Raw genomic sequence first — 23,510 nt, forward strand, 5'->3', positions numbered from 1 at the left:
TAGCAGGTTAAAGAGTTGCTCTTTTAAAACCTGTTCGAGCGTTCTGTTAAAGCAGTACGGGGCAGATTAGAGGCTTACAGCAGATCTACTCTTCTCAGAACAGCATAATATTGTTGACTTGATTGAGTGTTCTGGTGCTGCTGGCCAGCTGCTCGCCAGGTTTATGTGTAGTGAGAAGAGCATGTCTACAGATCCTCTCTCACTGTCTATAATCCACCTCTTATAGCACTGTATTTAGAAACATCACCTAAATCAGATCCTACTCGTACAACTATGCTTACACATGGAGTTTGTCAATTTAAGACTTTCTGAAGACGCACAAAACTAGATTTGACAGTGGGTTTGCAGTGTAAATGCTCACACCAGTCTTATAAACATTTAGATCGACTTACAGTTGGACCTGTCTATATTTAGATGTAACCACAGAGAACAACAACAGATGCGCCACATATGAAACTTATTACAGTCTCAGCTTAGTGTGAAAGGGGAAAAACCTACTGACAGTGTTATCAAACAATGTCAGACGACATTGTATTAGATTACCCTGTCGAATCAGAATTCGTTAAGGCGCTTAAAGAAGCGCAATGTAAAGAGGACTCTACGTATGTGCAGACCCTTCTCACTGAGGCAAGCAAAGAAAATCCAAATATCATCATAGAGCTGTCAAATGATGACTGGATGAAAGACCCTGATGTCGAGCTCCCCCCAGCTGTACTTTTGGGTAGGTACAACACAAACATGCCTTGGCTGATGCTGGAAAATGTGTGATTAAATGCAAAAATGTTTCTGGTTTGATTTTCACATGTAATTTCAGAATTAGCATATCTATTAACACAAAAAATAATATTCAAAAATTATTTAGCGTGTTATTTTATATAGAACCCTACTTTTTAAAAATCGTTATCAGCAGGGAACGCCTTTCACGTGTGAAATTGTTACAGGTCCCAGACCGTCTGAGGGTTTTATTAAACTGAGGGCTGTTTTGTAGTACAATGTGGTAAAAATATGCAGCGAACAAACATGCAACATGAATTTACCTTCAACCAAAGCTAAAACTGAGAAGCTAAAGTTCACTCCCACATTGTAAAATATAAAGCAATATACCATTAACTTAAATTAGTCCTTAAATTTAAACCTTAAAGCCCTATGTGTAACAAATAGTTTTGACTTAAATCCAGTGATCAGCACAGTTAATGTTAAATAAACTAAATAGTCTGCATCAAGGAGAAGCTGATGCCCTTTCACTTCTCACTGGAATTACAGTCGACAGTTCAGGGCACTTTTGGAATTAAGGTCACAATGTAAAGCACCATTGAGGATCAGATTCCTGGTCAGCTGTGATTGGAGGACAATGCCATCGCACCTCATGATTTGTTGAAATGGACAGTCTGATTCTATTCTTGGCTTGTGCAGTAGTGATATCATCAGCAATGCTTTCCATTCAGCTGTGCATCTGGCATATTTATTGAACTGACCTCTCTGAACACTCAGCCTCTGTGTTGTTGATGAAAACAATGATCAAGGCCCCCTTGTCATGCAATTACCCTGCTGATCACATGTCATTTGTACTAAAAATACAAGATATAGAGCAACACTGATGATATAAATAGCCATAAAATCAGACAGGTAAGAAGTAGAAAGGTCAATATTAGCCATGCTCTCCCAAGGCAGTGGGGCGTGTGTTGTCAGTCGAAAGGCTACATTCTTGACAGAGAGAAGGCGGTCGTCTTTAGACAGCAGCCAGGGTGTCAGGAAAGAAAAGAACAAGGGTTATAAACAGCCAGGGATGGACTTCCTTTGTCCCCCTGTTCTCAGTGACCTTCTAACCCACCACTGGAGAGACATGCAGGATGGATTCTCTGATCCAGAGCAACTGAACGAAGTTCTTGAATTTCAGAGCGACGAACTGCTGTGGACTGCTCAGAAACGGGGTGAGTCAGATTTGATGAATAGGACTGAGATTTAAAATGAAACAATGTGCGTCTAGGGAAGAAATTTCAGAATCAGCATCATGTTGAAAATGCATCCAGAAATGCATACACTAATGTTTGTGCATTCAAAATCTTTCAGACAGGACTTTTTTAGAGTAAACATAAAGCCTAAGAAAATGTTAAAATGAAAAAATACTCCTATATATATTCATATCAACCATATTCTTGAGCTTCAATATCCTGTAGAAATGCAGCATATGTTGTATTCTGGTTGCAAGAATGGGATACAGCTTACCTGGTGCACTTAACAGACTTCTAAAATAGCTTGACGTGACAGCTCTGCTGATCTACTGCTTGTTTTGTGCAGGACTAGTGGAACAGCAAAAGCATGCTGTCCACCAGCAAATGTTAGTTTAGTTTGATAAAACTTGTGTTATACTAATATTAAAGGGGTAGTTCACCCCACAAACAAAAACTGATCTAATCATTTACTCATCCTCATGTTATTCCAAACCAGGCACAGCTTTCTTTGCCATACCCTGGTTGTTCGTTAGATTTAAACTTAGGGCGAACCGACCCACCCCTGCAATGCCTAGATATACCTTAGGGTTTTATAAAACGGCACCACTGTTTCAAGCACATTAAACAAAACCCACATTACTTAGTTGAGACATTTAATTTATGCAGAAATGCATTTATTCACACATAAATAAAGTATGCTCCACCTAACGTTTTGAATATTTTAATATTGGGGGGAAACTACAATATTAAAAACCTTTTGTACAAAAGAAATGTTTAATGGATGTTACATGTTTTCCCTGGATGGCTGCCATATAAAAAGACCACACTGTATATTAAGCAAATCACATACAGTGCAATAAGAAAATATTTAGACCACCTTCACTTTTTTTAAATTTGGTTATGTAGCAGACTGATATTACAATTGTTTAAATTGCTTTTTTCCTCTGTAAACTACACATCATATCGCAACATGACAAAGTGAAAACAGAAATTTTGAATTTCTGTATATTTATTAAATAAAAAACTAAAATATTTAGACACTTTACTCTGTACTTATTTGAAGCACTTTGGCAGCAATTACAGCCTCAAGTTTTTTTGGGTATGACATAGTGTGTCTGGATTTTCTGCCATTAGCTCGGTCAGGTTGGATGGGGATCAACAATGGACAGTCATTTTCAGGTCTATCCAGAGATGTTTGACAGGGTTCAAGTCATGGCTCTGACCGGTTGTTCCTAAGCCACTCATGTGTTGCCTTGGCTGTGTGCTAAGGTCATTGCCATCGTGGAAGGGGAATCTTCTGAGCACTGTATAAAAGGTTTTCATTGAGAACATCTCAAAACATCTTAATCAAAGGTTAAACTTAGAATTGAGGTTCATCACACCAGATAATCTTATTTCACAGAATCTGAGGGTGATTTAGGTGCTGTTTTGCAAATTCCAAGTGTTTATCCATGTGTCTTCACTGAGGACAGGATTGAATTTTGCCACAGATCATGGAGTGTTGCAGTGATGTTTGTCATTCATTCCAGGAGGACTGGTGACCAAGATCCTGATGGTCACTCTAGTTCAGCTCTATGATCATATGATCATAGAGGACTGTATGAACATATGATCAAAGAGCTTAACTAGAGTGACCATCAGGATCTTGGTCACCAGTCCTCCTTTAATTGCTCAGTTTGGCTGGTGACCAGCTCTTGAAAGGGTCCTCGTTGTACCAAACTTCTTCCATTAGAGTATTATGGAAGCCACTGTGCCCTTGGGAACCTTTGGCAGAAATCTTTTGTAGCCTTCCCTAGCGCCTCTATACAGTCCTCTTTCTGAGATCTGTTTCTGTGACCACGTGGCTTGGAATTCACTCTGATATGCATTGTCAGCTGTGCAGCCTTTCCAAATCATGTGCAATAAAGTGAATTTACCACAGGTGAACTCCAATCAAACATCTCAGCAATGATCAAAAGAAATAAGCTCTTGAGCTAAATTTCAAGTGTTGTTGCAAAGGGTCTGAATACATACGTAAATGTGATTTTTACTTTTTTTTTTCTTTTAAATAAATATATAGACATTTCACTTTGCCATTATATTTTACTGAGTGTAAAATAATGAGAAAAAAATAACAATTGCAGTATAAGGCTGCAAGTTAACAACATAAACTCAAAAATGTAAAGGAGTCTAAAAGCTTTCTGCACTGTACGAAGAAGCTCAACAATACTTGCTTGATGTTTTCTTTAAAAAAATATCTTCATGTAATTTTTAAAGATGAATGAAAGTTTTATGGGTTTATATTGGAATGGGCAAGTATGCCAGAATTTTTATTTTTGGATAAGCTGTTCTTAATATGTAGTTTTTAAAATGTCATTATCACATTTTCATTATCACAGAATATAAAAAAAAATTGTGACCAATCAAATTTAACTGTTTTGATAATGACTAGTTGTAAAGTTGGATATCAACTGGAGATGTATGACATATAAGTTTTAATCCAGGCTTTTACCATGGACAGCATGTCTGCTAGTAAACACCCTGCACATTCCCCACACTCCCTTTAGATGAGACAGGCGTCTTACATGAAGCATACTGACATACTGAAGCTTTTCATGCAAGGATAACAAAGCTTGTGTCTTCTAAAATAGACTAAATGTGCCATGCTCTACAAGTCCTTTATCACTTAACTCACAGCATTGTGCTTCATACTATCGGTGGGCGAATGCAGCATTACTGCTGTGAGGAATCTGTGTGGAGTTGACACAGGATTTCTAAGGGATTGTGGTAATCTTCCGTGCATATAAATGCCATGCACAGGTCAATACTCAAGAGCCTTGATGCGAGTCGATGTTTGGGTCTGTCTCCATGCAACACCCCTACGACTCATTCTGCAGATTCCAATAAAGATTTTCCTGGTGTGCCCGCAAAATGAATGATCTCATACAACCAAGAGATTATGCCATTGCAATTAAACTCTGTGCTTGTATTGTAAATATCTAACGTGTGACACTGCAGGCACTTTTTAGCATACAAGGAAGCAGCATATAAAATCTGATCCGTTTAACAATAGAGCTTGTCTTAAATGTCCGTGAAAGACAGGTCTATTATTCAAATAAAACAAAAGGCAACAAATGGGCATAGATGTTAGAAGCTCAAAGGATTTAGCATCTATCTCATACATCAACAACTAAAAATGGCCCCAGTAAGCTATGACCAACTGATGGAGAACAATGGCTTTCTAAAAATAGAGGCAAAAAGTGCTTGAAGCCATAGGAAAACATGACTAGCACTATATAAACTGAAGTCCTTGAAAGCCTAAGCCATTTGAAAAGGTAAGAGGATGCTAAGAACTATGCGCTTTGAGAACCTCTGTTCCACCGTGCAGCTGAATGGATGGCAGGCTCTGCTGGATGATAACTCTGAGTTAGGACAGGATCATTGGGAAAGAGCTCATTTACGCTCCTTATGGCTCTATAGAGCTGTAGTGAAGGGAGACACAAGAGGGCTGCGTAACCTCCTTAAAAGGAACTATATTGATGTTGATGTATTTTACAATGTGAGCCGTGAGGAACTTGAATGGCAAGCTCACACAGACACCCCCTTTGGACCCTCAGGTAAAAACAATCATTTGTGAGATAGAAACTTTGGAGGTGTTTGAAAAAGATTGTTCGTTTTTTGTGCTGTATCGATAAATGAAACAAAGATTGAGTTTATTCTCTAATAATAGAGAAAAAGCGAAAATTGTATGTTGCTGTTCTGGAAAATTTTGATTTGATTTGTATATTTGGATTTTTTTTATTCATTTATCTTTTATATATTTATTTTTCTTTTACCGAGCCTTTTAAAATCTATATTATTATTATTATTATTATCACTGTTGAAACAGTTATGCTGCTTTGCTTAATGCACGTTTTCATAAAAGTACCATAAAAGTTCAAAAGAACAGTATTTGTTTGAGTAAAAAAAAAAAAAAAAAAAAGTTTAAAGTTTTAATTAAAGTGTTTCAAAAAAAAATTAAATAAGTATCTTACTAAAGATTTGTTCAGTTATTTAAACACATCAGTATGACACCTACAGTATTTCCTATTCTAGGTCTTTGGTCTTTGGAGTATAAAAGAGAACTGACAAGCCCACTGTGTATTGCTGCTGCACAAGGTTTCTCTGAATGTCTGCTATATTTACTGGAACATGGAGCACACCCCAACCTTATCGCAGGAGGAAAAGCAGCACTTCACGAGGCCTGTGCAAACGCCAGCCTCGAATGTGTAGAGCTGCTGCTGGAACACGGAGCTAATCCTAACCAGATGACAGACGAGGGACTGACTGCCTTACATCTCTGCAGAACACCACAATCACTACAGTATTATCACGCTGCATAATACACTATATATTATTACATCTAATAATAAATATAATCACAGGTATAATTTGAAAGTAATTGTAAAAATGTTAATGCAACTGTCAAACCGATGTAAATCTACATATCTCTTGTAATGCAAAAAAGCAACAAATTAATAATTGTTTACAATTTCTATTGTAGATGTGCAAAAGCCTTGGTGAGATATGGTGCCAAAGTGAACTCTCCCAGTGAAGAAGAGGATGAAACACCTCTGCATGTGGCAGCTAGACATGGCCTGCCTCATCATGCACAGCTGTACCTACGATTCGGAGCCTGTGTGAACCATAGCAACTCTTCAGGTGAAACGCCACTGGGGGTGGTTTGTGGAGTCATCCCAGAAAAGATAGATGAAAGTCAAGATGAACGATACCTGGAGATCTGTCGTCTCCTTCTGGCCTACGGAGCTAAGATTAATTCATCTGATAAAGAACGGCGAAGTCCTCTACACAAGGCAGCCCGCAACGTTCAGCTTAAGCTGGTGGAGCTTCTCCTGGACCATGGGGCTGATATCAATGCCATTGACTATAACGGATGTTCGCCATTATCGAGTGTTCTACAAAGCTCTGTGGTTCGGCAAGATTGGGAACCTCACAGGGTTGTTCAGACCTTGTTAAATCGGGGCTCTATTAAAGTCTGGCCACAAGCATTGCTGAAGGTGAAAACTAAGATAATAGATTTATTCTATATATTAAACATTATTCAATAAAAAGCATTTATTAATTTGCTGATGTCTTATTCGTGATTCTTATATCTGATGTGTGGTATGATCAGGTGGCAAAAAAAATATTTCCATTCATGTTTTTTTTTGGTTTTAAGGTATTAACAGCCTGCGCAGAAGCACCTAAAACGGTGGAAATCCTGTTTAACTCATACACACTTGTTCCTGTGACCTCCAAATGGGTGGAGGCTATACCTGAAGATATTTTTCATGTAAGTCTTTCATCATTTCATAAAGATATTTGCATTCACTACAAGAACATGATTCACACTGTAGCAATAATGTTTCAAAAATAGTGTAACAAAACAAGGATAAAAGGCCTACAATCAGTTTTGGAATAAATCAATGCATGCTGATGCTGTTGAAATTATTGTACTATATAATTTATTTTTTTTTAAGCTTCACAGAACATTTTACGAGTCTCTCTTTGCACTGGAGTATAAACCACGTAGTTTACAGCATCTGTGTCGGTCTGCACTGAGGAAACAGTTTGGAAAAAACTGCTGCTCATTCATTCCCAGGCTCCCCGTACCCAAACCTCTTGAACAGTATCTTCTTTTGGAACCGGAGGGGTACATTGACTAGAAACCTTTAGGATACTGTATAAGGGTTTTTAGCACAAAGAAATGTAACACTCTGACGAAGATGTCACCATACAGTTATATTATTTTTTTCCACCTGTTTTCATATAAATAACCTAATATATTAGTGTAAATAGATTTACAAGATATTTTATTGTTTGTGTTGCAGTTGCAGCTCAATTAACGTTCATTGCATATTATTTCATTAAGAAATGATTTTGTCAGTCATTAAAATAATATCTTTTTAAAATAATATCTGTCATTTCTTTCTTTATTTCTCCAGTGTTTAGTGTGTTATATGTAAGCGTATACTCACAACACAGCTATATGAACTGGTCAGAAATAAGTAATTCTGGTAAAGAAAGAGATATATTTATCGATCTCGGTGCATGAAATTGGATTATTAGCTGCTGTCACGCAAAACGCTGTGGACCTTGCACTTGTTTTGATGTATTTTTTTTAATAACTTGACTAAATAAAAACGTATTATTTCATTTTGTTGTTGTTATTATTATTAAGTCTATTATTATTAAGCCTACATGTCTGGTCGCGTTAGCATGGCGGCCATGAGAGGGCGAACTGCACAATGTAAATTGTTTTTTTATTATTATTATTTTATTTTTAAAGAAAAGAGTACAATAGTGTAACTATATCTCCATTGTATCCTGCTGAATTGTGTTTTTGAGAAATAGCCGGATTAAACAGTGCTCCTATTATTTAGTATTAAACTTAAATGTTGTCTATTCATCCTTTCGTAATACAAGAGCTTTAGCTAAAGAACTTCTCTCTCTCTCTCTCTCTCTCTCTCTCTCTCTCTCTCTCTCTCTCTCCCTCCTCTCTCTCTCTCTCTCTCTCTCTCTCTCTCTCACACACACACACACACACACACACACACTTTAATTCCTAATTTCCACATTCCACAGACTAAGTTCGCATAATGTTCCTCTCTTGGTCAAAAAGTGCGTGCTCGCTTTAACTGTGTTGTGCCACCTGGGAGCGGTAAACGCACCGCTATTGAACTGAATGAACGGCGGTGACGCACGAGCTTCACGAGCGAACCGGATCAGACAGACCCCAGCGTGTCTTGTCACTATTAGCTGCGCCTGTCACCGTTACCGGAGTCGGTCGTTCTTCCGACCTTTAACAAGTTTCGCCGCCTTCGTTTCGTGCAGTGTGCGTGAGCGTTAAAGTGCAGAAGAGAAAACGGGAGGCATGTGAAGTTACTGTCACTTTCACCAGAGATGGAGAATTCGGTTGAAGATGAGTGGGCTGATTCAGGAGCGGAGACCGGAGGGTGAGTAGTGACAAACACGCTTGTTTTAACAAAGAAAATGAAATGCGTAGAATTGGGAATGTAGCTTTACTGCACTGATTAGGATTAACACCAATGGGCTACAAATATCAACGCGCTTGTAAGAAAGTGATTCATTTAAAAGTGAGTGCTTTTGAGGAGGGTTATGTTACCCGAGCAGCGCAGCTCATCAATAAAATCATTGGACAGCGCGCTTGTTTAAAATCTCGTTTCTTGTCTACCTCATTTGGCCCATTTCTTATTTAACCATCTGTTGTTTGGTATTAACACCCAAGACATCTGGCGCAGAGATTTAGTGCCGAAAAGTAGCTGGAAAGCCAATGAGCTGAGCTATTAGTGCATGCTGCTTAGGCTTTTTAGCACAAGAGAGTGACAGAAGTAGCCAATATACTAATCACATAGATCTGACATCAGCTCTCTACCTAAGATTTAACTCTCTATTATCTCAAAGTCATGATCTGTACCATCATTCTGTGATTTCAGCTGTGAACGATGAAAAGATGCATCCTGGTTTGTTTATAGGTATGTCATATCATAATGGCTGTCCTGTCTTGTTGGTGTAAGTATGGTGATTTAGTGGGATAGTAGACTATCCTCTCTTCTTCAGAACATGCGACTTGTGTGTTTGTATGGTATATGTCTGCTTTAGAATATTATTTCTTTAGATATGCTTTAAGTCGTTTGTTCTGAAGAAAACGGCCTTGGTACCTTTCTAATGACTAACTCTTCAATTAGCTGATGCATTTATCCAAAGCCACTTACAGTAAAACCAGGAGCAACCTGGGGTTTAAGCTCAAATGGTGATAGCTTATCCCTTGTTGAGTTTGAACTACAACCTGTAATCTGACCACATTTAACCACTAAGGTGAATTATCTAGTTCTTCTTGCCTTCAAAATGTACAAAACCATCTTAGAAATTCATCTGACCTAAAATGAGTTACGTGGTTGATCATGGAATTATAATGTGAAGGATGTATTGTTCCTATGTGAATATATTGAATATCGTCTACGCTTTTTTGATTAGCCACTTGTTCAAAAAATAAATAAATATGACCCTGGACCACAAGCTCTTAAGTCACTGGGATGTATTTATATCAATAGACAAAATATGTTGTATGGGTCAAAATTATAGATTTTTCTTTCATGCCAAAAGTCATTAGAATACAGTAAAGATCATGTTCCATAGATATTTTGTCAGTTTTCTACTGTAAAAAAGCTATGCATCAGATTCCAGATTTTCAAATAGCTATATCTCAGCCAAATATTGTCAAATTGGCAATACAGCCAAATAAATCTCAATTTTGAAAAATTTATCCTTATGACTGGTTTTGTGTTCCAGGGTCAGATGTCAGATTTGGTTGGGACGTGAGCTAACAGATGTTCTGTGGCTTATATTCTCATTTAGTTCATTTAACAACAGTGACTGTAAACTGCACGGGTGGCAGTAAATCAGAGCCTTTTAAAAATGTTTTAAAATGTATAAAATGATGCTTGAGATTGCATGAAGTGTGCAGAAAACTATAAAGCACTTACTGATTCAGGAATAGCAAACATAAAAGATATGAGATTCACTGTAATGACATTACTACGCATTTATAGACTGTAATAATGATTTTATTAGTATTAGTATACTGTACATTGAAACACATAAAAATGCTTTTACTGTTTAAAGCAAAGTACAGAGCATAGTATTTACACTCTGCTCAAAAGTTTGTTGTTCTTTGTGCTTCTTCAAATGTTGGTGGAAAATATGATTTATTCAAGATTATTTAATGAATAGAACAGCGTTTATCTGGAATAGAAAGATGTTGTAGGTAGATACTTTATTTCATCACATAGAAATGAGATTGTGTTTCACATGTCTACAGCTTACAGTTCAGTGCATACATTATAAGTGCATTCTTGTGGTATTTTTGCATTCAATATGTAACATTATAAGTGGCTTAACTGTCACTTTTGGTCAATTTATTGCACCTTTACTAAATAAAAGGTCATTTTTTTCCTCAAAAAATAAAAAAATCTTCCTGATCCCAAACTTTTGAATATACATGTTGCACCAATGAACCACATACCACCCCTTAAATTAGTACATTCACAATTTAAGTTTAACTACATGGAATTTCCCTGTTCTTAAAAAGAATTTAATACCCTGTTACACTGTTTTCCCTACCAGAGAAACAGGAAAAAGACAGAGGGAGAGGAAAGGAAAAAAATTGACCAGAGAGCGATAAAAGAAAAAAAACAAAACATGTACAATGGAAACAAAATGACTAGGTCACTATGTAAGACACGTACATAAATTATGAAATATGTCAAATAGGTCTTGTTTTTTTACCTACCTCAGCAACCGATGAGCTGAGAATAGAAGGTTTCTGACACAAAGCAGCAAGACAATCTTTGATCAAAACATATACACGTATATGTGCATAATACGCTTGAGACATTATCGCACACTATATATACCATGACACCCAGGATTGTTTATCCAGATGTAGGACCTTCCTTTGAAACCTTGGGATCCTAAATCACTCTAACAGTCTCTAACAAAAGACTTTCTCTGTTTCTCTCTCCCCTTACTGTCATTCACTCTCTTCTCAGGTCTGACTACAGTCTTATGTCATCAGCAAGCAGTGAGTACACGCCATTTGTTTTTTATATTCCCCTTTATGCACTTCAGATCAATTTTCCAACCAAACATGCCTTAAGCAAACACATATTTCCCTCATATAATATCCTTTTTCCTTTGTCACCATGTGCTCGTTGGGGGGTTCAAAAGAGACTATTCTTTCTACACCTGCTTTTGAATTTGTACGTATTTCGAGAAAAGCACATTAATTTGAAGTGGAAGATTTCTGTCAGTTTAAACACTTGACAGTTGTTGCCATGACAGTGAGATTAGTTTGTTCGGGGAATCATTGCTTGAAGTGCTTCGAGAGCTCTAACACCTCCACTTGTTTGTGTGTGAGCGCCTGCTTGTGTGTGTGTGTCTGACCTGCGTCGGGCCCAGTCTGTTTCCCTATGGAGGGATTAATGTCCAATATTAGCCCATTAATCTGGGCAGCAGGAAACACTCCTCCCAGTGACAGTGCAGGAAGCACTCCCTCACTCACCCACTCACATATAGACACACTCACCTACTCTCACACACACACTAAAACCTAGAGCCCATCAAGGACACCACATAATAGACTGTTTATAATTTATTGAAAAGTGGTTCAATGTGGACTCAGGGACAGAAAATGAAGAAAACAGAATGAGATGGTTTGAGGAATAATGGGAGATGGGGAAAACTAGTGGGGCCGGAGAAGAATTAAATGCTTCAATTTCTGTTCTCACATACGAAAAAAATTATTTGATGACAGGGTTCAATTTACAGTACAACATTCAGCGACTTTGAAACAAAATAGATTTATTGAATTATAAAGATATAAAGGTGGTAGTGTATAGAAAAGGAGTTCTTTAGCATGATTACACTTTGCTATACACTGTTTTTCTTTGTCTGAGCACCTTTGCATGGATGAGAGATCTGGTTTTCACTAGTTCCACCACATTTCCCCTTATTGTTTCTGCATTCTGTCTCTTTTTTAATGTATGACAGTATGCTTTCTTGAAAGGCTGCCATGAATAACTGCTTAATGCTTCATCATCAGTCATGTCAGCATTTCGCCACTTCTGCAGCTCATCATTTTCTCTCTGTATCCATGTGCACAATACTTTCCTCTATATATCTTAGTTATGTCCCTAACCACTCAAATGCATATTCTGTGAAATCGGGCTTTCAACTCTTTATAGCTCTGGACACTTTACCGAACAATAATCATGCTTCATGTGGTAATACTTAAATTAATTTGAAGTCCTAAAACCATTATGTTACACTAACAAACCGTTAGATCAGAAAGAAATAGCCACTTACAGTTGCAGGTTTTTACAGTGTTAGAATGACACCAGATTGGAGTGTATATTAGGGATGGTTAAGCTGGTGCTAAATATGGTGTCTTATTTAATGTTGGTTGCTTAAGTCTCAAACAGCCAGATTACATTCCATTACAGACTCAACTGAGATTACAGTTGGTTTTAAGTAATGGAGGCTTCTTGAATCTAACTGAACATAGAGCTGCATCTCATAAAAAAATAAATACACTGAAACTTAGAGACCAAACTTTTACGTTTGCACGTTTGTAATTCCTATAATTAGAATTTGAATAGATAAGCATAAGCAATACATTTTATTAGATGTTTGTAAAAGTGTAACCATTATAAAATACTGATAAATAGTGTGTTCAAGATTTAACTTTGCTTAGAGTCAGATGTATTTTCAGAGTGACAGAACAATCATAATCAAAACCTTTATTTTAAAAGGGGAAATATCACAGAATAAGTCTGTCTATATATATGTATATAGTATAAGCCATTAACTTGATAAATGCGGATTTGCAAACTGGCCAATGCTCCAATGAATAATTTCAGTATTTGGATTTCTCCTCATAATTGCATCAGTAATAATTCAAATTAGGCTGTTTCTTATAAATAGTGTGCTGTAAACAGTGTCTACATAAACCATGTGTCTGTGTGGCAAAGTGCCCTAACATTCACATTTAATTTCTTCCAGCTGAAAACTTTTGGTAATTAAAACATTAATAACTGGATCGCATTAGGTCTGTTGTAAGTCTGTCTGCATATGTGTGTTTCTAGAGGTCATAGTCTACAATAGAGGATGTATTGTGTGTTTTTAAGTCTATACTAGTACCTTTGCCTAGCAAACACACTGCTTGGTTTTTCCACACTGATCGATTGAAAGGATTCTTCATTGAACTCAGATGTGCGTCAGCTAAACCTGCAAGAGTGCAGTGCAACTAGAGAAGTGTGTTTACTTGCGTGAGTGTGTTTTTGTGTGTAAGTGTGTAAGAGCATAGCGTTCCCTCGGCCTCTGGTGCCCCCAACCTTAAACAACAAACAAAGTGGGACGAGTCCCATGAGTCAGGAGAGTTCGGGGTGAAAAAAAGAGTAGGCAAAAAGAAAGAGGCAGCTGTCCATGTTCTGCCACTTCCTGCTATTTTTATTTATTTATTACATTTTTGTTGAGAATGATAATAGAATGTGCAATATTTCTCATAATACAATAAGAGCCCAAAGATTGTCACTGCTGTTGTCACTAGATTATGGCAGAGAAATGAATATATCAATAAGGGGATTTGAAATACTTGTTATGTTGCGTAGAGACATCATTTGTTTTCACATGTCATACAAATACAGTCTTTTATGAAATGCTTCAATTGCTGCTCTCGTTGATCTCATTTTGCAGTCATAATCTGTTACATTTGCCTTGAACACTTTGTTAAGAAATCTTTCATGTATTTTTGTGCGTGCGTTTGTGCACTCAAGGCTCACTATGGTCAAAGGTTCAGTGGAAGGGCAAACCTTATTCTGAAGTCCTACAGGGAGCCAAAGCATTTCTCCAGGGTTACTAACCATCCACTAATGCAACTAATGAGGCTGCACTGTTCACTATACAGACTGATTACAGAACAGGAGCGCATGGATGAAAAGATTGCATTCAGTCTTGAGAGCCAATACATTTTTTTCTGTTTCGTACTGTTCTAGACATCCAAAGTAGGTTTACAGTGACTTCTGAGGCCAGAATAAAGCAGAACTTGTAACACTAATACACCTAAAGTGTGTAAAAACTAAGTGTATTTTTAGCAGTGCTCAAACTGAACAGAGCCTAAATGACTAATGTAGTTTATGCATCAGTCTCTTATTTAATCAAATGATATTTTTATTATTGTATATTAAAAAGATATATTAAAGTATTATTGAAAGCAGTGGCGGTTTGTGGCTTTTGTAAAGCATTGTGTCATAGTGTTTGTTTGTTTTAATTAATTTATAGATTAATTATGAATCAATATTACATAGTTTATATTAATTTAACTTTCAACATTCAAATTTACCCAATATATTTTATAAATGCATGTTTTTGATCTTTATGAAAGTTCTCTGTGGTTCTCATTAAGTCAGTTCCTCCACCCTTTTCTTACAATCCACCACAAGGTTGCATTCAGATCTCCCTTCATCCAAACCTATACCAACCCTATATTTTTATTTTTGGATAATCTATTTCACTTGTATTTTTTTTTTCCAAGAACTAAGAAAAGATCGTCTTGCTTCTGTTTCATATAGTTAACATACTGTAATATATTATATAAATCAGCATATATTTATGTATGATTTTTTTCATCTTTTAGGTGATTTGTCCATGGGGGACCTACAAGATCCTTTCCTAGTTTCTATCCACATCATCACTGACCCCGGTCAGGCCAAAACGCTCCAGCAAGCCGCTGATCAGGTCCTCTCCTGGCTCCACCCTGATCTCACCCTCTTCAGGGTGTCAGAACGGGCAGGTGGTCTCTCTCGAAAGCCCAAGGCCCGCCTGCAGCGCGTCACCGAACCGCCGTCGCATCAGCCCGCCTTGGCTGTGATCCTGTTTCTACAGGATGAATACGGAGGTGAAGAGAGTCTTGAGCGTCTCCACAGTCAGCTGAGACGCCCACCGTGGCGATACCACCATACAGAGCGGGTGAACGGGCGAGGGCTCTTGCCATTTTCTCCAGCCAGCCAGGACTTTGTTACACTTGCACCGGGCACACCGCTGTGGGCGCTTCGCCAGGTGCACTACGGCAAAGAAATAGTGCGCTTTACAGTCTACTGTCGCTATGAGACCTACACCGAACAGGTGCGTCTGTACAGACTGCTCCTGCGCCGAAGGCTAGCCCAGAAGAAAGAGGATTTCTGCTTCTGTGTGGTCTACTCCAACCCTGAAACAGAAATCCAGCTGTCATTCAAGCGGATGCCCCGTGGCCAGAACCCCGTTCCCACTGAAAATGCCGTGATGGAGATCAGAGTGAGGGATGTCGGTGAACTTGTGCCACTGCTGCCATGTCCCTGCACGCCTATCAGCGACGTCCGCTGGCAAACAAATGATTATGACGGGAATAAAATATTGCTACAGGTAAGACAGAGAATGTGTTATTAGAAAACATGTCTCAAAGCAATGTTGGTGAACTGTCAGTAGCTGTAGAGATTGCTCTGTGAGTATTATAATGATTCGCAAAGATTCGCAATATATATTTGTATTTACATTTAGATATTTATCAGACGCTTTTATCCAAATGAGGAGAATGGAAGCAATCAAAATCAACAAAAGAGCAATGATTCGCAAGTGCTATAACAAGTCTCAGTTAGCTTAACGTAGTGCGTGTAGCAAGGAATTATTAAATTATATAATAAATAGAAAGAAAAAATTGAGCAAGCTATAGAGACCTTTTTTGATTTTGTTATTTGTGTAAGTAAAAAGAAAAAGAGATAGTTAGAATGAAAAAAGAATAGAGAAGCTAGTGTTTAAGACAAGACAGTTAGTGAAGGCAATATACATATATTTTAATACATTTTAATATTCATATGTGTTATTCGTACATGATAACCTAAATTTGGAATGTTGGATTAAAAAGCAAATCAACTTCCAGTACACCTTTTGAAACCTATTACTGTAAAAAAAAACCTTTTGCATTTGTGAAGTCTTACAGATGAACTAACTAACATTAGCCAAATTAAGTTAACATGGGATGTGTTCATGTTAGGCTAAAAACAAAATGTTATCCTAGATTAATTTCATTACATTATTAATTTTCTTTGAGATGTTTCGAAGCTTGTCTTATCTATAGATTTTCTTTGCTACACTTTTCATTTTGAATGTAGTACTGTGTCACCTCGGAGTTGCTTTGTTTTAAGGTTCAGGGCTGTTCATTCAGAAATTTTCTTTATTGCCTATGGAGAAAAATAATGAGCGAAATGCTTTCATATCTCAGGTCCCTGAAATTACATTTGAGCTCTGTAATGATGCTCTGAAAGCGGCATCGTGAATCAGTTTTTCATTACTGGTTGTCTCTGCAGAAATTACCTTGAGAGAGCAGCTCATTTTCTTTGCATCTCTTGCCGTGGCGTCCTGAGGGTGTTTTGGTAGAAACCAAACAAACCAAAATTGAAAAAAGTGTAGCAGCCCGACCTTCTCTTCCTGAGTTGTTACCTAGCTACTGTAGAAAACAACCGCTGCTAGCAACTACACCGATGAAACAAATACACCACAAATATACCACTGATACTGAGCTCAGGTTCAGACCAGGCAACTGAAAGGAGCATTACTGCTTATCATGCAGGAAAAAATAGGATTCAAACACCAAGGCTTTGCATGAATTATACTCATTTTTAAAATGTGTTCTGGTTTAGGTCCAAACACCTCTGGCCTTTTGCGTTTGTGTGCTTATGTGTGTGGAAAGACTGTACTCAGTGTTAAAATACTCATACAAACCTAAAGACAGCCAAATTAACTGACACACAAGCACATACAGGTCAATTCTGCCTGACCTGGATTAGCTGCGATCAAAGCAGGTTTGGCTCTCTGTCACAGCTATAGCCTCATTACTAATCAACCCCTGCTGGTGCCAAATGGCACAGAGGGGATTTCACACATAATTCACATTATGTCTCAAATGAAAAAAAAAACACCTTAAAAAAAACTGGTTGTATATACAGACGTACCATAAAGACGAGTTTTTGGATTATAATCTACCGCTGGGCATGAAAATATTTCATGTTTGGAAAACAACAGGGACAGGGTAATTGCTGCTGAAAGTTTGTTTTTGCTGTAACAGGAATGCAAAAAAAAAGTTTTATGTTTTTACCGTATTGTTGAAAATGAAATTTGAAATTTGAGACTGTTTTCAAAAACTATTCCAAACATTAGAGCGGTTATTTAAATACGTAAAATACTGAAATTATTACGAAATCTTTACAAAACTGTAAATTTCTGTTTCTACATCAATGACAATTTTACTCGCATTTGGTGCTCAGTGAGTCAGAAATGTTCTTACAGGGAAATATATACTATTTTGAGGAAGATATAACACATACAGAATGAATATAATGGCATATGATGAGAGAAATGTATGAATGTGGAAAACGTGGGAAATGTGTGAGTGGAACAGTGAGGAAGAAGGGCACAAAGAGGCTCAGAGATGGATGGAAAAGCAAATAAAGCAACAGAGGAAAATGATCGAGGGAGAGGTAGAGGGATGGAGGGAATGTGCAGTGAGGTGTGAAGCAGAAAACAGTGGAACTTTGTTACTCTAATGCACACACACTCAACAATGCTTGCTAAGTTAAAAAGAGAAATTTTCTTCTTTTCCTCTCTCTCTCTCTCTCTCTCTCTCTCTCTCGTTCACACACACACATGCACGCACATAGGTATACAGTTACCTTATCAAAGCCACATTCCCACATTGTGCTTCATTTGGCATTTGCAGGAACATGGTTCCCTTTCCCAAGCCGTTTTGGTTTAATGTCAAACTACTTTGACAGCTCACTGCAGAATCATTCTCCACAAAGAGTTAGACTGACATGTGAAAAGTTCAAGATCAGTTGGTTTTTACCCTTTAAAATGAGATTTTACCTAGATTTTTACTGTTTTTGTTTTTTCCTTTTTTTTTTTTCTTTTTCAATGAAGCAAACAGTCTTGGTATCCGTTATTTAAAAAAAATGTACACATTTGCAAACATCTCAATATTTGTGTAGATTCTATTATAAATGTAGTAATTTAAATAAAAGGTCCCACTTTATATTAGGTGGCCTTAATTACTAAGTATTAAGTATAATATACTTATTGTGTTTGTATTGTATTGCTAAACACTTCTGCTGCTCTTGAGGTGGGATACGGATAAATTTAGGGACAGGTTTGGTAGTATTGGTAGGTTTAACAGTTTAACAGGTAAGGGTGGGTTTAACAGTTTAATTATGAATGTATTTACAGAAATTAATTACAGATGTAATTATATGCAAGTGTTTTTTTTTATATATGTACAGTGTAAAAACATGCATGTACACATTAAGTGCACTGCATCAAATGATTCATTTAAATGTAAAGTACATAGTAGTTAAAGCCACTTTTACTAGGATCTGCATAAATACATAATTTCATGGTCTCATTTTGACTTTGTCAGGTTCAAGGTTCACGGTATTACCGCAAACGCACTATTGCAAAGTTCTGCTACCTTCCTCCTGATGATCCTCCGGTTACCACCCCTCCTCCACCCGAACCGCCCCCTCCACCTCCACCTTACGGCCGCGGCCCCGCCTCCTATCGAAATCGGCGTTTTCACCGGAGCTCATCACGTTCTAGGACCCAGACCCTTCCGTCTCCGGTCACCTCCAGGACGCCTACGCTGTGCGATCAGGAGGAGCGCATGGAGAGGCTCCAGAGGGATGTGGAGCTCTTACGAGCGGGATGGACTGGCCACCGCACACAGTCCCTCTTTTCTCTGCCCACAGACGAGTCCCGCTCCTCGTGTGCCTCTCCATCCAGCTTCCGTCCTCGCTGCTTCTCTTCAATGGCCGCTCCAATTTTCCGTGTCAATGTCGATACGCTAGTGGGAGCCGAAGAGACGGACGTGGACACGGGACAGACCATCAGCGGCAGCTCTGTGGACCTGTCGGTGGTCTCAGGTTATTCCCATCCACAGCTGAGGCCCCATTTGAAGGCCCCAGCACCGCGGCCCAAGTCTGCTCCTCCAACAGATGGAGGTCTTGACTTTAAAGATCTGACCTTTAATAACGCCTCCTCCATAAGACAGACTCCTGTGCTGTCTAGAACACAGAGCATCTCTGCAAAATCCACACCTTGTGTAGTACACAAACCACAGCCAAAGAATGTGAAGGACGTGTTGCAGGACAAAGGACAGCAGAACAGCAATGGCATTGTGACAGTAGAGGATTGTGGTCAAGAAGGCATTGCGGAGGAAGAGCAAGAATTTTATATCTGACACATGCAGGCCAATCATCAGCATGTATGCAAGTCTTAAAGCGTTTCTCCACCCCAAAACGATTTTTTTTCATTTATTACTTACCCCATTGTCGATTCAAAGCGGTAAGAGCTTTTGTTCGTCCTTGGAACAGTTTAAGGTATTTTGATGAAAACCGGGAAGCTTGTGACTGTCCCATTGACTGCCAAGTAATGAACACTGTCAAGGTCCAGACAAGTATGAAAGACATTGTCTGAGTAGTCCATCTGCCATCGATTTGTGTTTTAAGAAGCGACGAGAAATGTACTTCGAGTACAAAAAGTATTGTTGTTGCTTCATAACGTTATGGTTGTATTTTTCTCGACCTTGAGAGTGTTCAACGGGACAATCACAAGCCTCCTGGTTTTCAGCCAAAATATAATTATGTTAAACATAATTGTGTTCCAAGGATGAACAAAGCTTTTACAGGTTTAAAACGACATGAGGGTAAGTGATTAATTACATTTTTTTTATTTTGGGGTGGAGTAACCCTTTAAAAAGGGAATTTTCTATAATTGCAAGGACCTGAGTATTTGAATGTGGAAAAACCTTAAACCAATCATTCTTTCATCGTTTACTCATTTTTATATTGTTCTAAATTGACAAGACTCATGTTAAACACAAATTTAAAGACCTCAGATGTTTAATTGAGAGTCAAGGTAATTAAAACTTCAGTTCATAAACGTATTGACAAATATATTTACTTCTTGTGAACAGGTATGATCACTCTATATGATGAGCTTTTAATTACACGTTCATATGAAACCTAACGGTAAATACTATGTTAAATATAAATAAATATGTAATACATTTATAAAATATACAATAATATAATATATTATATTAAATATGTGCGCACACAATTGCATTGACAGACAGAAACATATGTTTACTTAAAAATATCTAAATTTGCGTTCCGAAATCTTACAGGTTTGAAACAAGAGGGTGAGTCAAGGATGACAGAATTATTGGGTGAACTATATTTAAGGTCTTGTTCTGTAGTGAAATTGTTTTATAAGCGAAAGACAGTGCTTAACCATGTGCATTCATATGAATGACTTTAAGACTGAATCAAATTGGCTTGTATTTGTTGTCTGTTGTGGTATTACGTAGCGTTACGTGATAGTTGTAATAAAAAGCTTATGTCAGAGAACTCAGCGAAGAATAAAGTTCTGCCACCTAGTGGTTGAACATGGCAACTACACAAGTGCCAGACGCTTGTGTCCTAAGGCAGCAGGTCACTCGTTGTTAGAGAAACTATTAAAATCTCTATCATTTGTACAGTTTCACTATTTGTTTCTTTTAAGAGTTTAAGAAAACGTATGTAATGTTTTACATTGTCACAAATTTTAAATTATATGTAAATATTTTTGTTTTGATGACCTCTCAGTGGCAGATGTCAGAACCCTGCGCAAAATGTCAGTGATTATATGGATAGAAAAGGAAATAGTCAAGGAACTCATTTTTTTTTTTTTTATGTCTGCCTTTACAAACATATAATTACTGTGGTCTGAACGACTTGCTGTTGATGTTGTAAAAACAAAACCCAAATAATTATAATGGTTTTTCATAGGGGTTAGCAGCTGTTTCTTTGAGGAAAAATAAATAAATAATGCATTGTGGAAAGTTGCATACTTTTACAACAGCCGGTCACTGGCACCTGTTATAAATTGTTTAGAAATGATTTTTTCAAAAGGAGTGCATCTTATGCTTAACGTTGCCAATATGTTCATGTTGTCAAACACTGAAAACAAGTCTTGTATGCAGGCTTGTTAATGGAATAATCACTATCGGTTACCTACACTTCAAATCTTGGTTCAGTGCAGGGTCAAAGGTCAAAGACGTCCATGTTTCATTACAGTCATGTAACTCACATACACATACAGGACAGCCCTTGTGAGTTGCCCCTCTCTCAGTGCCAGATCACTCCCCACCCGTTCCCAGCTAATCCTTTGAGCGTACCTGGCACATCGCTACGGCGATACCGCCTCTCAGTGCTACTGCGCTCCGGCACTAGACTGGGATTCTGTTAATCCCGTCCAGCAGCCATAGAGCTACAGAAATAGGGCAGGAGGGGTGAACCACAGCGTGGACTAGTTCCCTGCTAGAACAGAAGTCTACTTCATTTGAAGCAGCTGTAGATGAAACGTGATGGGATACAATACCAGAATAATCAGATAATAATAATTAGTAGCAGTAGTAGTATCGTTGCTTCATTTACGGACGGTATACTATATTACACAGTATACAAAATATTTATAGCTGTAAATATAACATTATTTTAGGGTAACTGTTACAGTTTTAAGGACCAGTTCTCACTGTTAACTAGCATGCATATTACTAGAATTTTGGATGTTTATTAGTTCTTATAAAACACATATTAATGTTTTTTTTCTGCATGACCATCCCTTAATCCTACCCTATACCTAAACTTAACAACTACCTTGCTGACTATTAATACGCAACAAATCAAAAGTCATAATTAATAGTTAATCAATAATAATTATTTTAAAAGTAATATTATTATTACAGCATACTACAGTATATAAGCAGTACGTTCACCCTTTAATAATATTAATACAACAATAATATTTGTAATGGTAATGATGCATAATATTAGCTGTATTAGTGCCCACCCTATTAATGTTATTACAACTATTACTACTAATGATAATAATATTACCATTGTGACACTAATATTTTTACAATGAAATAATAATGCAAACACAGATTTGGGGAAATGTTTGCAATCCACTACATATAATAGTGAGAATGTAATTCTGAAGCTGTGAATGAGCGGAACTGTCCAGTTGAAAGTAAAGGGGCTAAAGAGTGTCCAAGTGATTTAGACATAGGCATTTGTAATCTTTTAATCTTTTAGTTCATCAATATTTGACCCATTAAAGAACCTACTGTGTTCAAAGTATGTTCACATACCAACTTTTAAATATCTGACCTCAAGATGAAAGAGGAGTTGTTTACTTCGGACGGGTGCATTGTGCTTGCCCAAGTGGCCGTGACTTTCCCATCATCATTTCCCATCTTAAAAATTCAAATGCCGTGGACGGAATGCTGGAATTAAAGAATCTGTCTTCTCCACTGACTGCTGCCAAGTTGCTTCTACTAATTAACATGCTTTCTGATGGGCACCATCCAAATACCTGATGCTTACTGATCATTTCCCGCTTGCAGTTTACCATGGGAAAAAATGTCTCTTCAATCCATTAGGCTCATTTATAGAAAATCCAATTACAGTGGAGAAATGTGAAGAAAACAAAACAAATATAAATTAAATATTGTTTAAAATAAATGTTGGGTACCATTTTAGTATAGGGAACAATTCTCTGCATTAACTGGTTGCTTATTAGCATGGCCATTATTAACATATATTGCATATACAATTATTAGTTATGTTGTATTTTAGTACTTATGATGCAAATATTATGCATGACCATATTCTACATCCCTAATTCAATCGCCAAACTTCACAACTAGCTTACTTACCATTATTAGGAAGCAAATTACGAGGTTATGAGGTAAATTGATGGTTTGTTAATAGTGAGAATTGGGCATATTTATTAAATTCCATTTTTTTATTATGTTATCATGTTATCATATTGTGTTTTATTTTGGTAGAATGATTTCTGAAGGATCACCTGACACTGAAAACTGAAAATGTA

General features: G+C 37.4%; 2 protein-coding genes across 6 annotated transcripts; both read left to right on the top strand.

Annotated features, from left to right (window-relative positions):
• The first annotated feature begins 23 nt into the window (after positions 1–23).
• On the top strand, positions 24–7,885 carry asb18 (ankyrin repeat and SOCS box containing 18). 4 transcript variants are annotated; one of them, XM_043248868.1, is made up of 6 exons: positions 595–721; positions 1,816–1,931; positions 6,027–6,294; positions 6,475–6,988; positions 7,150–7,263; positions 7,451–7,885. In XM_043248868.1, exons 2-6 carry the CDS (start codon positions 1,844–1,846, stop codon positions 7,634–7,636), a joined length of 1,170 nt encoding a protein of 389 aa, XP_043104803.1. In that variant the 5' UTR covers positions 595–721; positions 1,816–1,843; the 3' UTR covers positions 7,637–7,885. The 4 variants fall into 4 exon arrangements, with proteins under 4 accessions (XP_043104801.1, XP_043104803.1, XP_043104802.1 ...); XM_043248866.1 differs by lacking the exon at positions 1,816–1,931 and having other exon boundaries at positions 24–721; XM_043248867.1 differs by lacking the exon at positions 595–721 and having other exon boundaries at positions 1,220–1,931; positions 7,459–7,638.
• A 665-nt stretch (positions 7,886–8,550) lies between these two features.
• LOC122352182 (protein FAM124A) lies at positions 8,551–23,451 on the top strand. 2 transcript variants are annotated; one of them, XM_043249766.1, is made up of 5 exons: positions 8,555–8,926; positions 9,428–9,466; positions 11,543–11,574; positions 15,187–15,950; positions 18,994–23,451. In XM_043249766.1, exons 3-5 carry the CDS (start codon positions 11,559–11,561, stop codon positions 19,810–19,812), a joined length of 1,599 nt encoding a protein of 532 aa, XP_043105701.1. In that variant the 5' UTR covers positions 8,555–8,926; positions 9,428–9,466; positions 11,543–11,558; the 3' UTR covers positions 19,813–23,451. The 2 variants fall into 2 exon arrangements, with proteins under 2 accessions (XP_043105700.1, XP_043105701.1); XM_043249765.1 differs by lacking the exon at positions 9,428–9,466 and having other exon boundaries at positions 8,551–8,926.
• The last annotated feature ends 59 nt before the right edge of the window (positions 23,452–23,510 follow it).

Source organism: Puntigrus tetrazona, chromosome 9, assembly GCF_018831695.1.
Source record: "Puntigrus tetrazona isolate hp1 chromosome 9, ASM1883169v1, whole genome shotgun sequence".
NCBI classification, from domain to species: Eukaryota; Metazoa; Chordata; class Actinopteri; order Cypriniformes; family Cyprinidae; genus Puntigrus; species Puntigrus tetrazona.

Coding starts and splice junctions, on each gene's coding strand:
- asb18 (XM_043248865.1), top strand. CDS start 1,655: ATGCTCTCCCAAGGCAGTGGGGCGTGTGTTGTCAGTCGAAAGGCTACA. Junction 6,989..7,149: donor GGCCACAAGCATTGCTGAAG/GTGAAAACTAAG, acceptor TTTGGTTTTAAG/GTATTAACAGCCTGCGCAGA. Junction 7,264..7,450: donor TACCTGAAGATATTTTTCAT/GTAAGTCTTTCA, acceptor TTTTTTTTTAAG/CTTCACAGAACATTTTACGA.
- LOC122352182 (XM_043249765.1), top strand. CDS start 8,874: ATGGAGAATTCGGTTGAAGATGAGTGGGCTGATTCAGGAGCGGAGACC. Junction 8,927..11,542: donor TCAGGAGCGGAGACCGGAGG/GTGAGTAGTGAC, acceptor CTCTCTTCTCAG/GTCTGACTACAGTCTTATGT. Junction 15,951..18,993: donor GGAATAAAATATTGCTACAG/GTAAGACAGAGA, acceptor TGACTTTGTCAG/GTTCAAGGTTCACGGTATTA.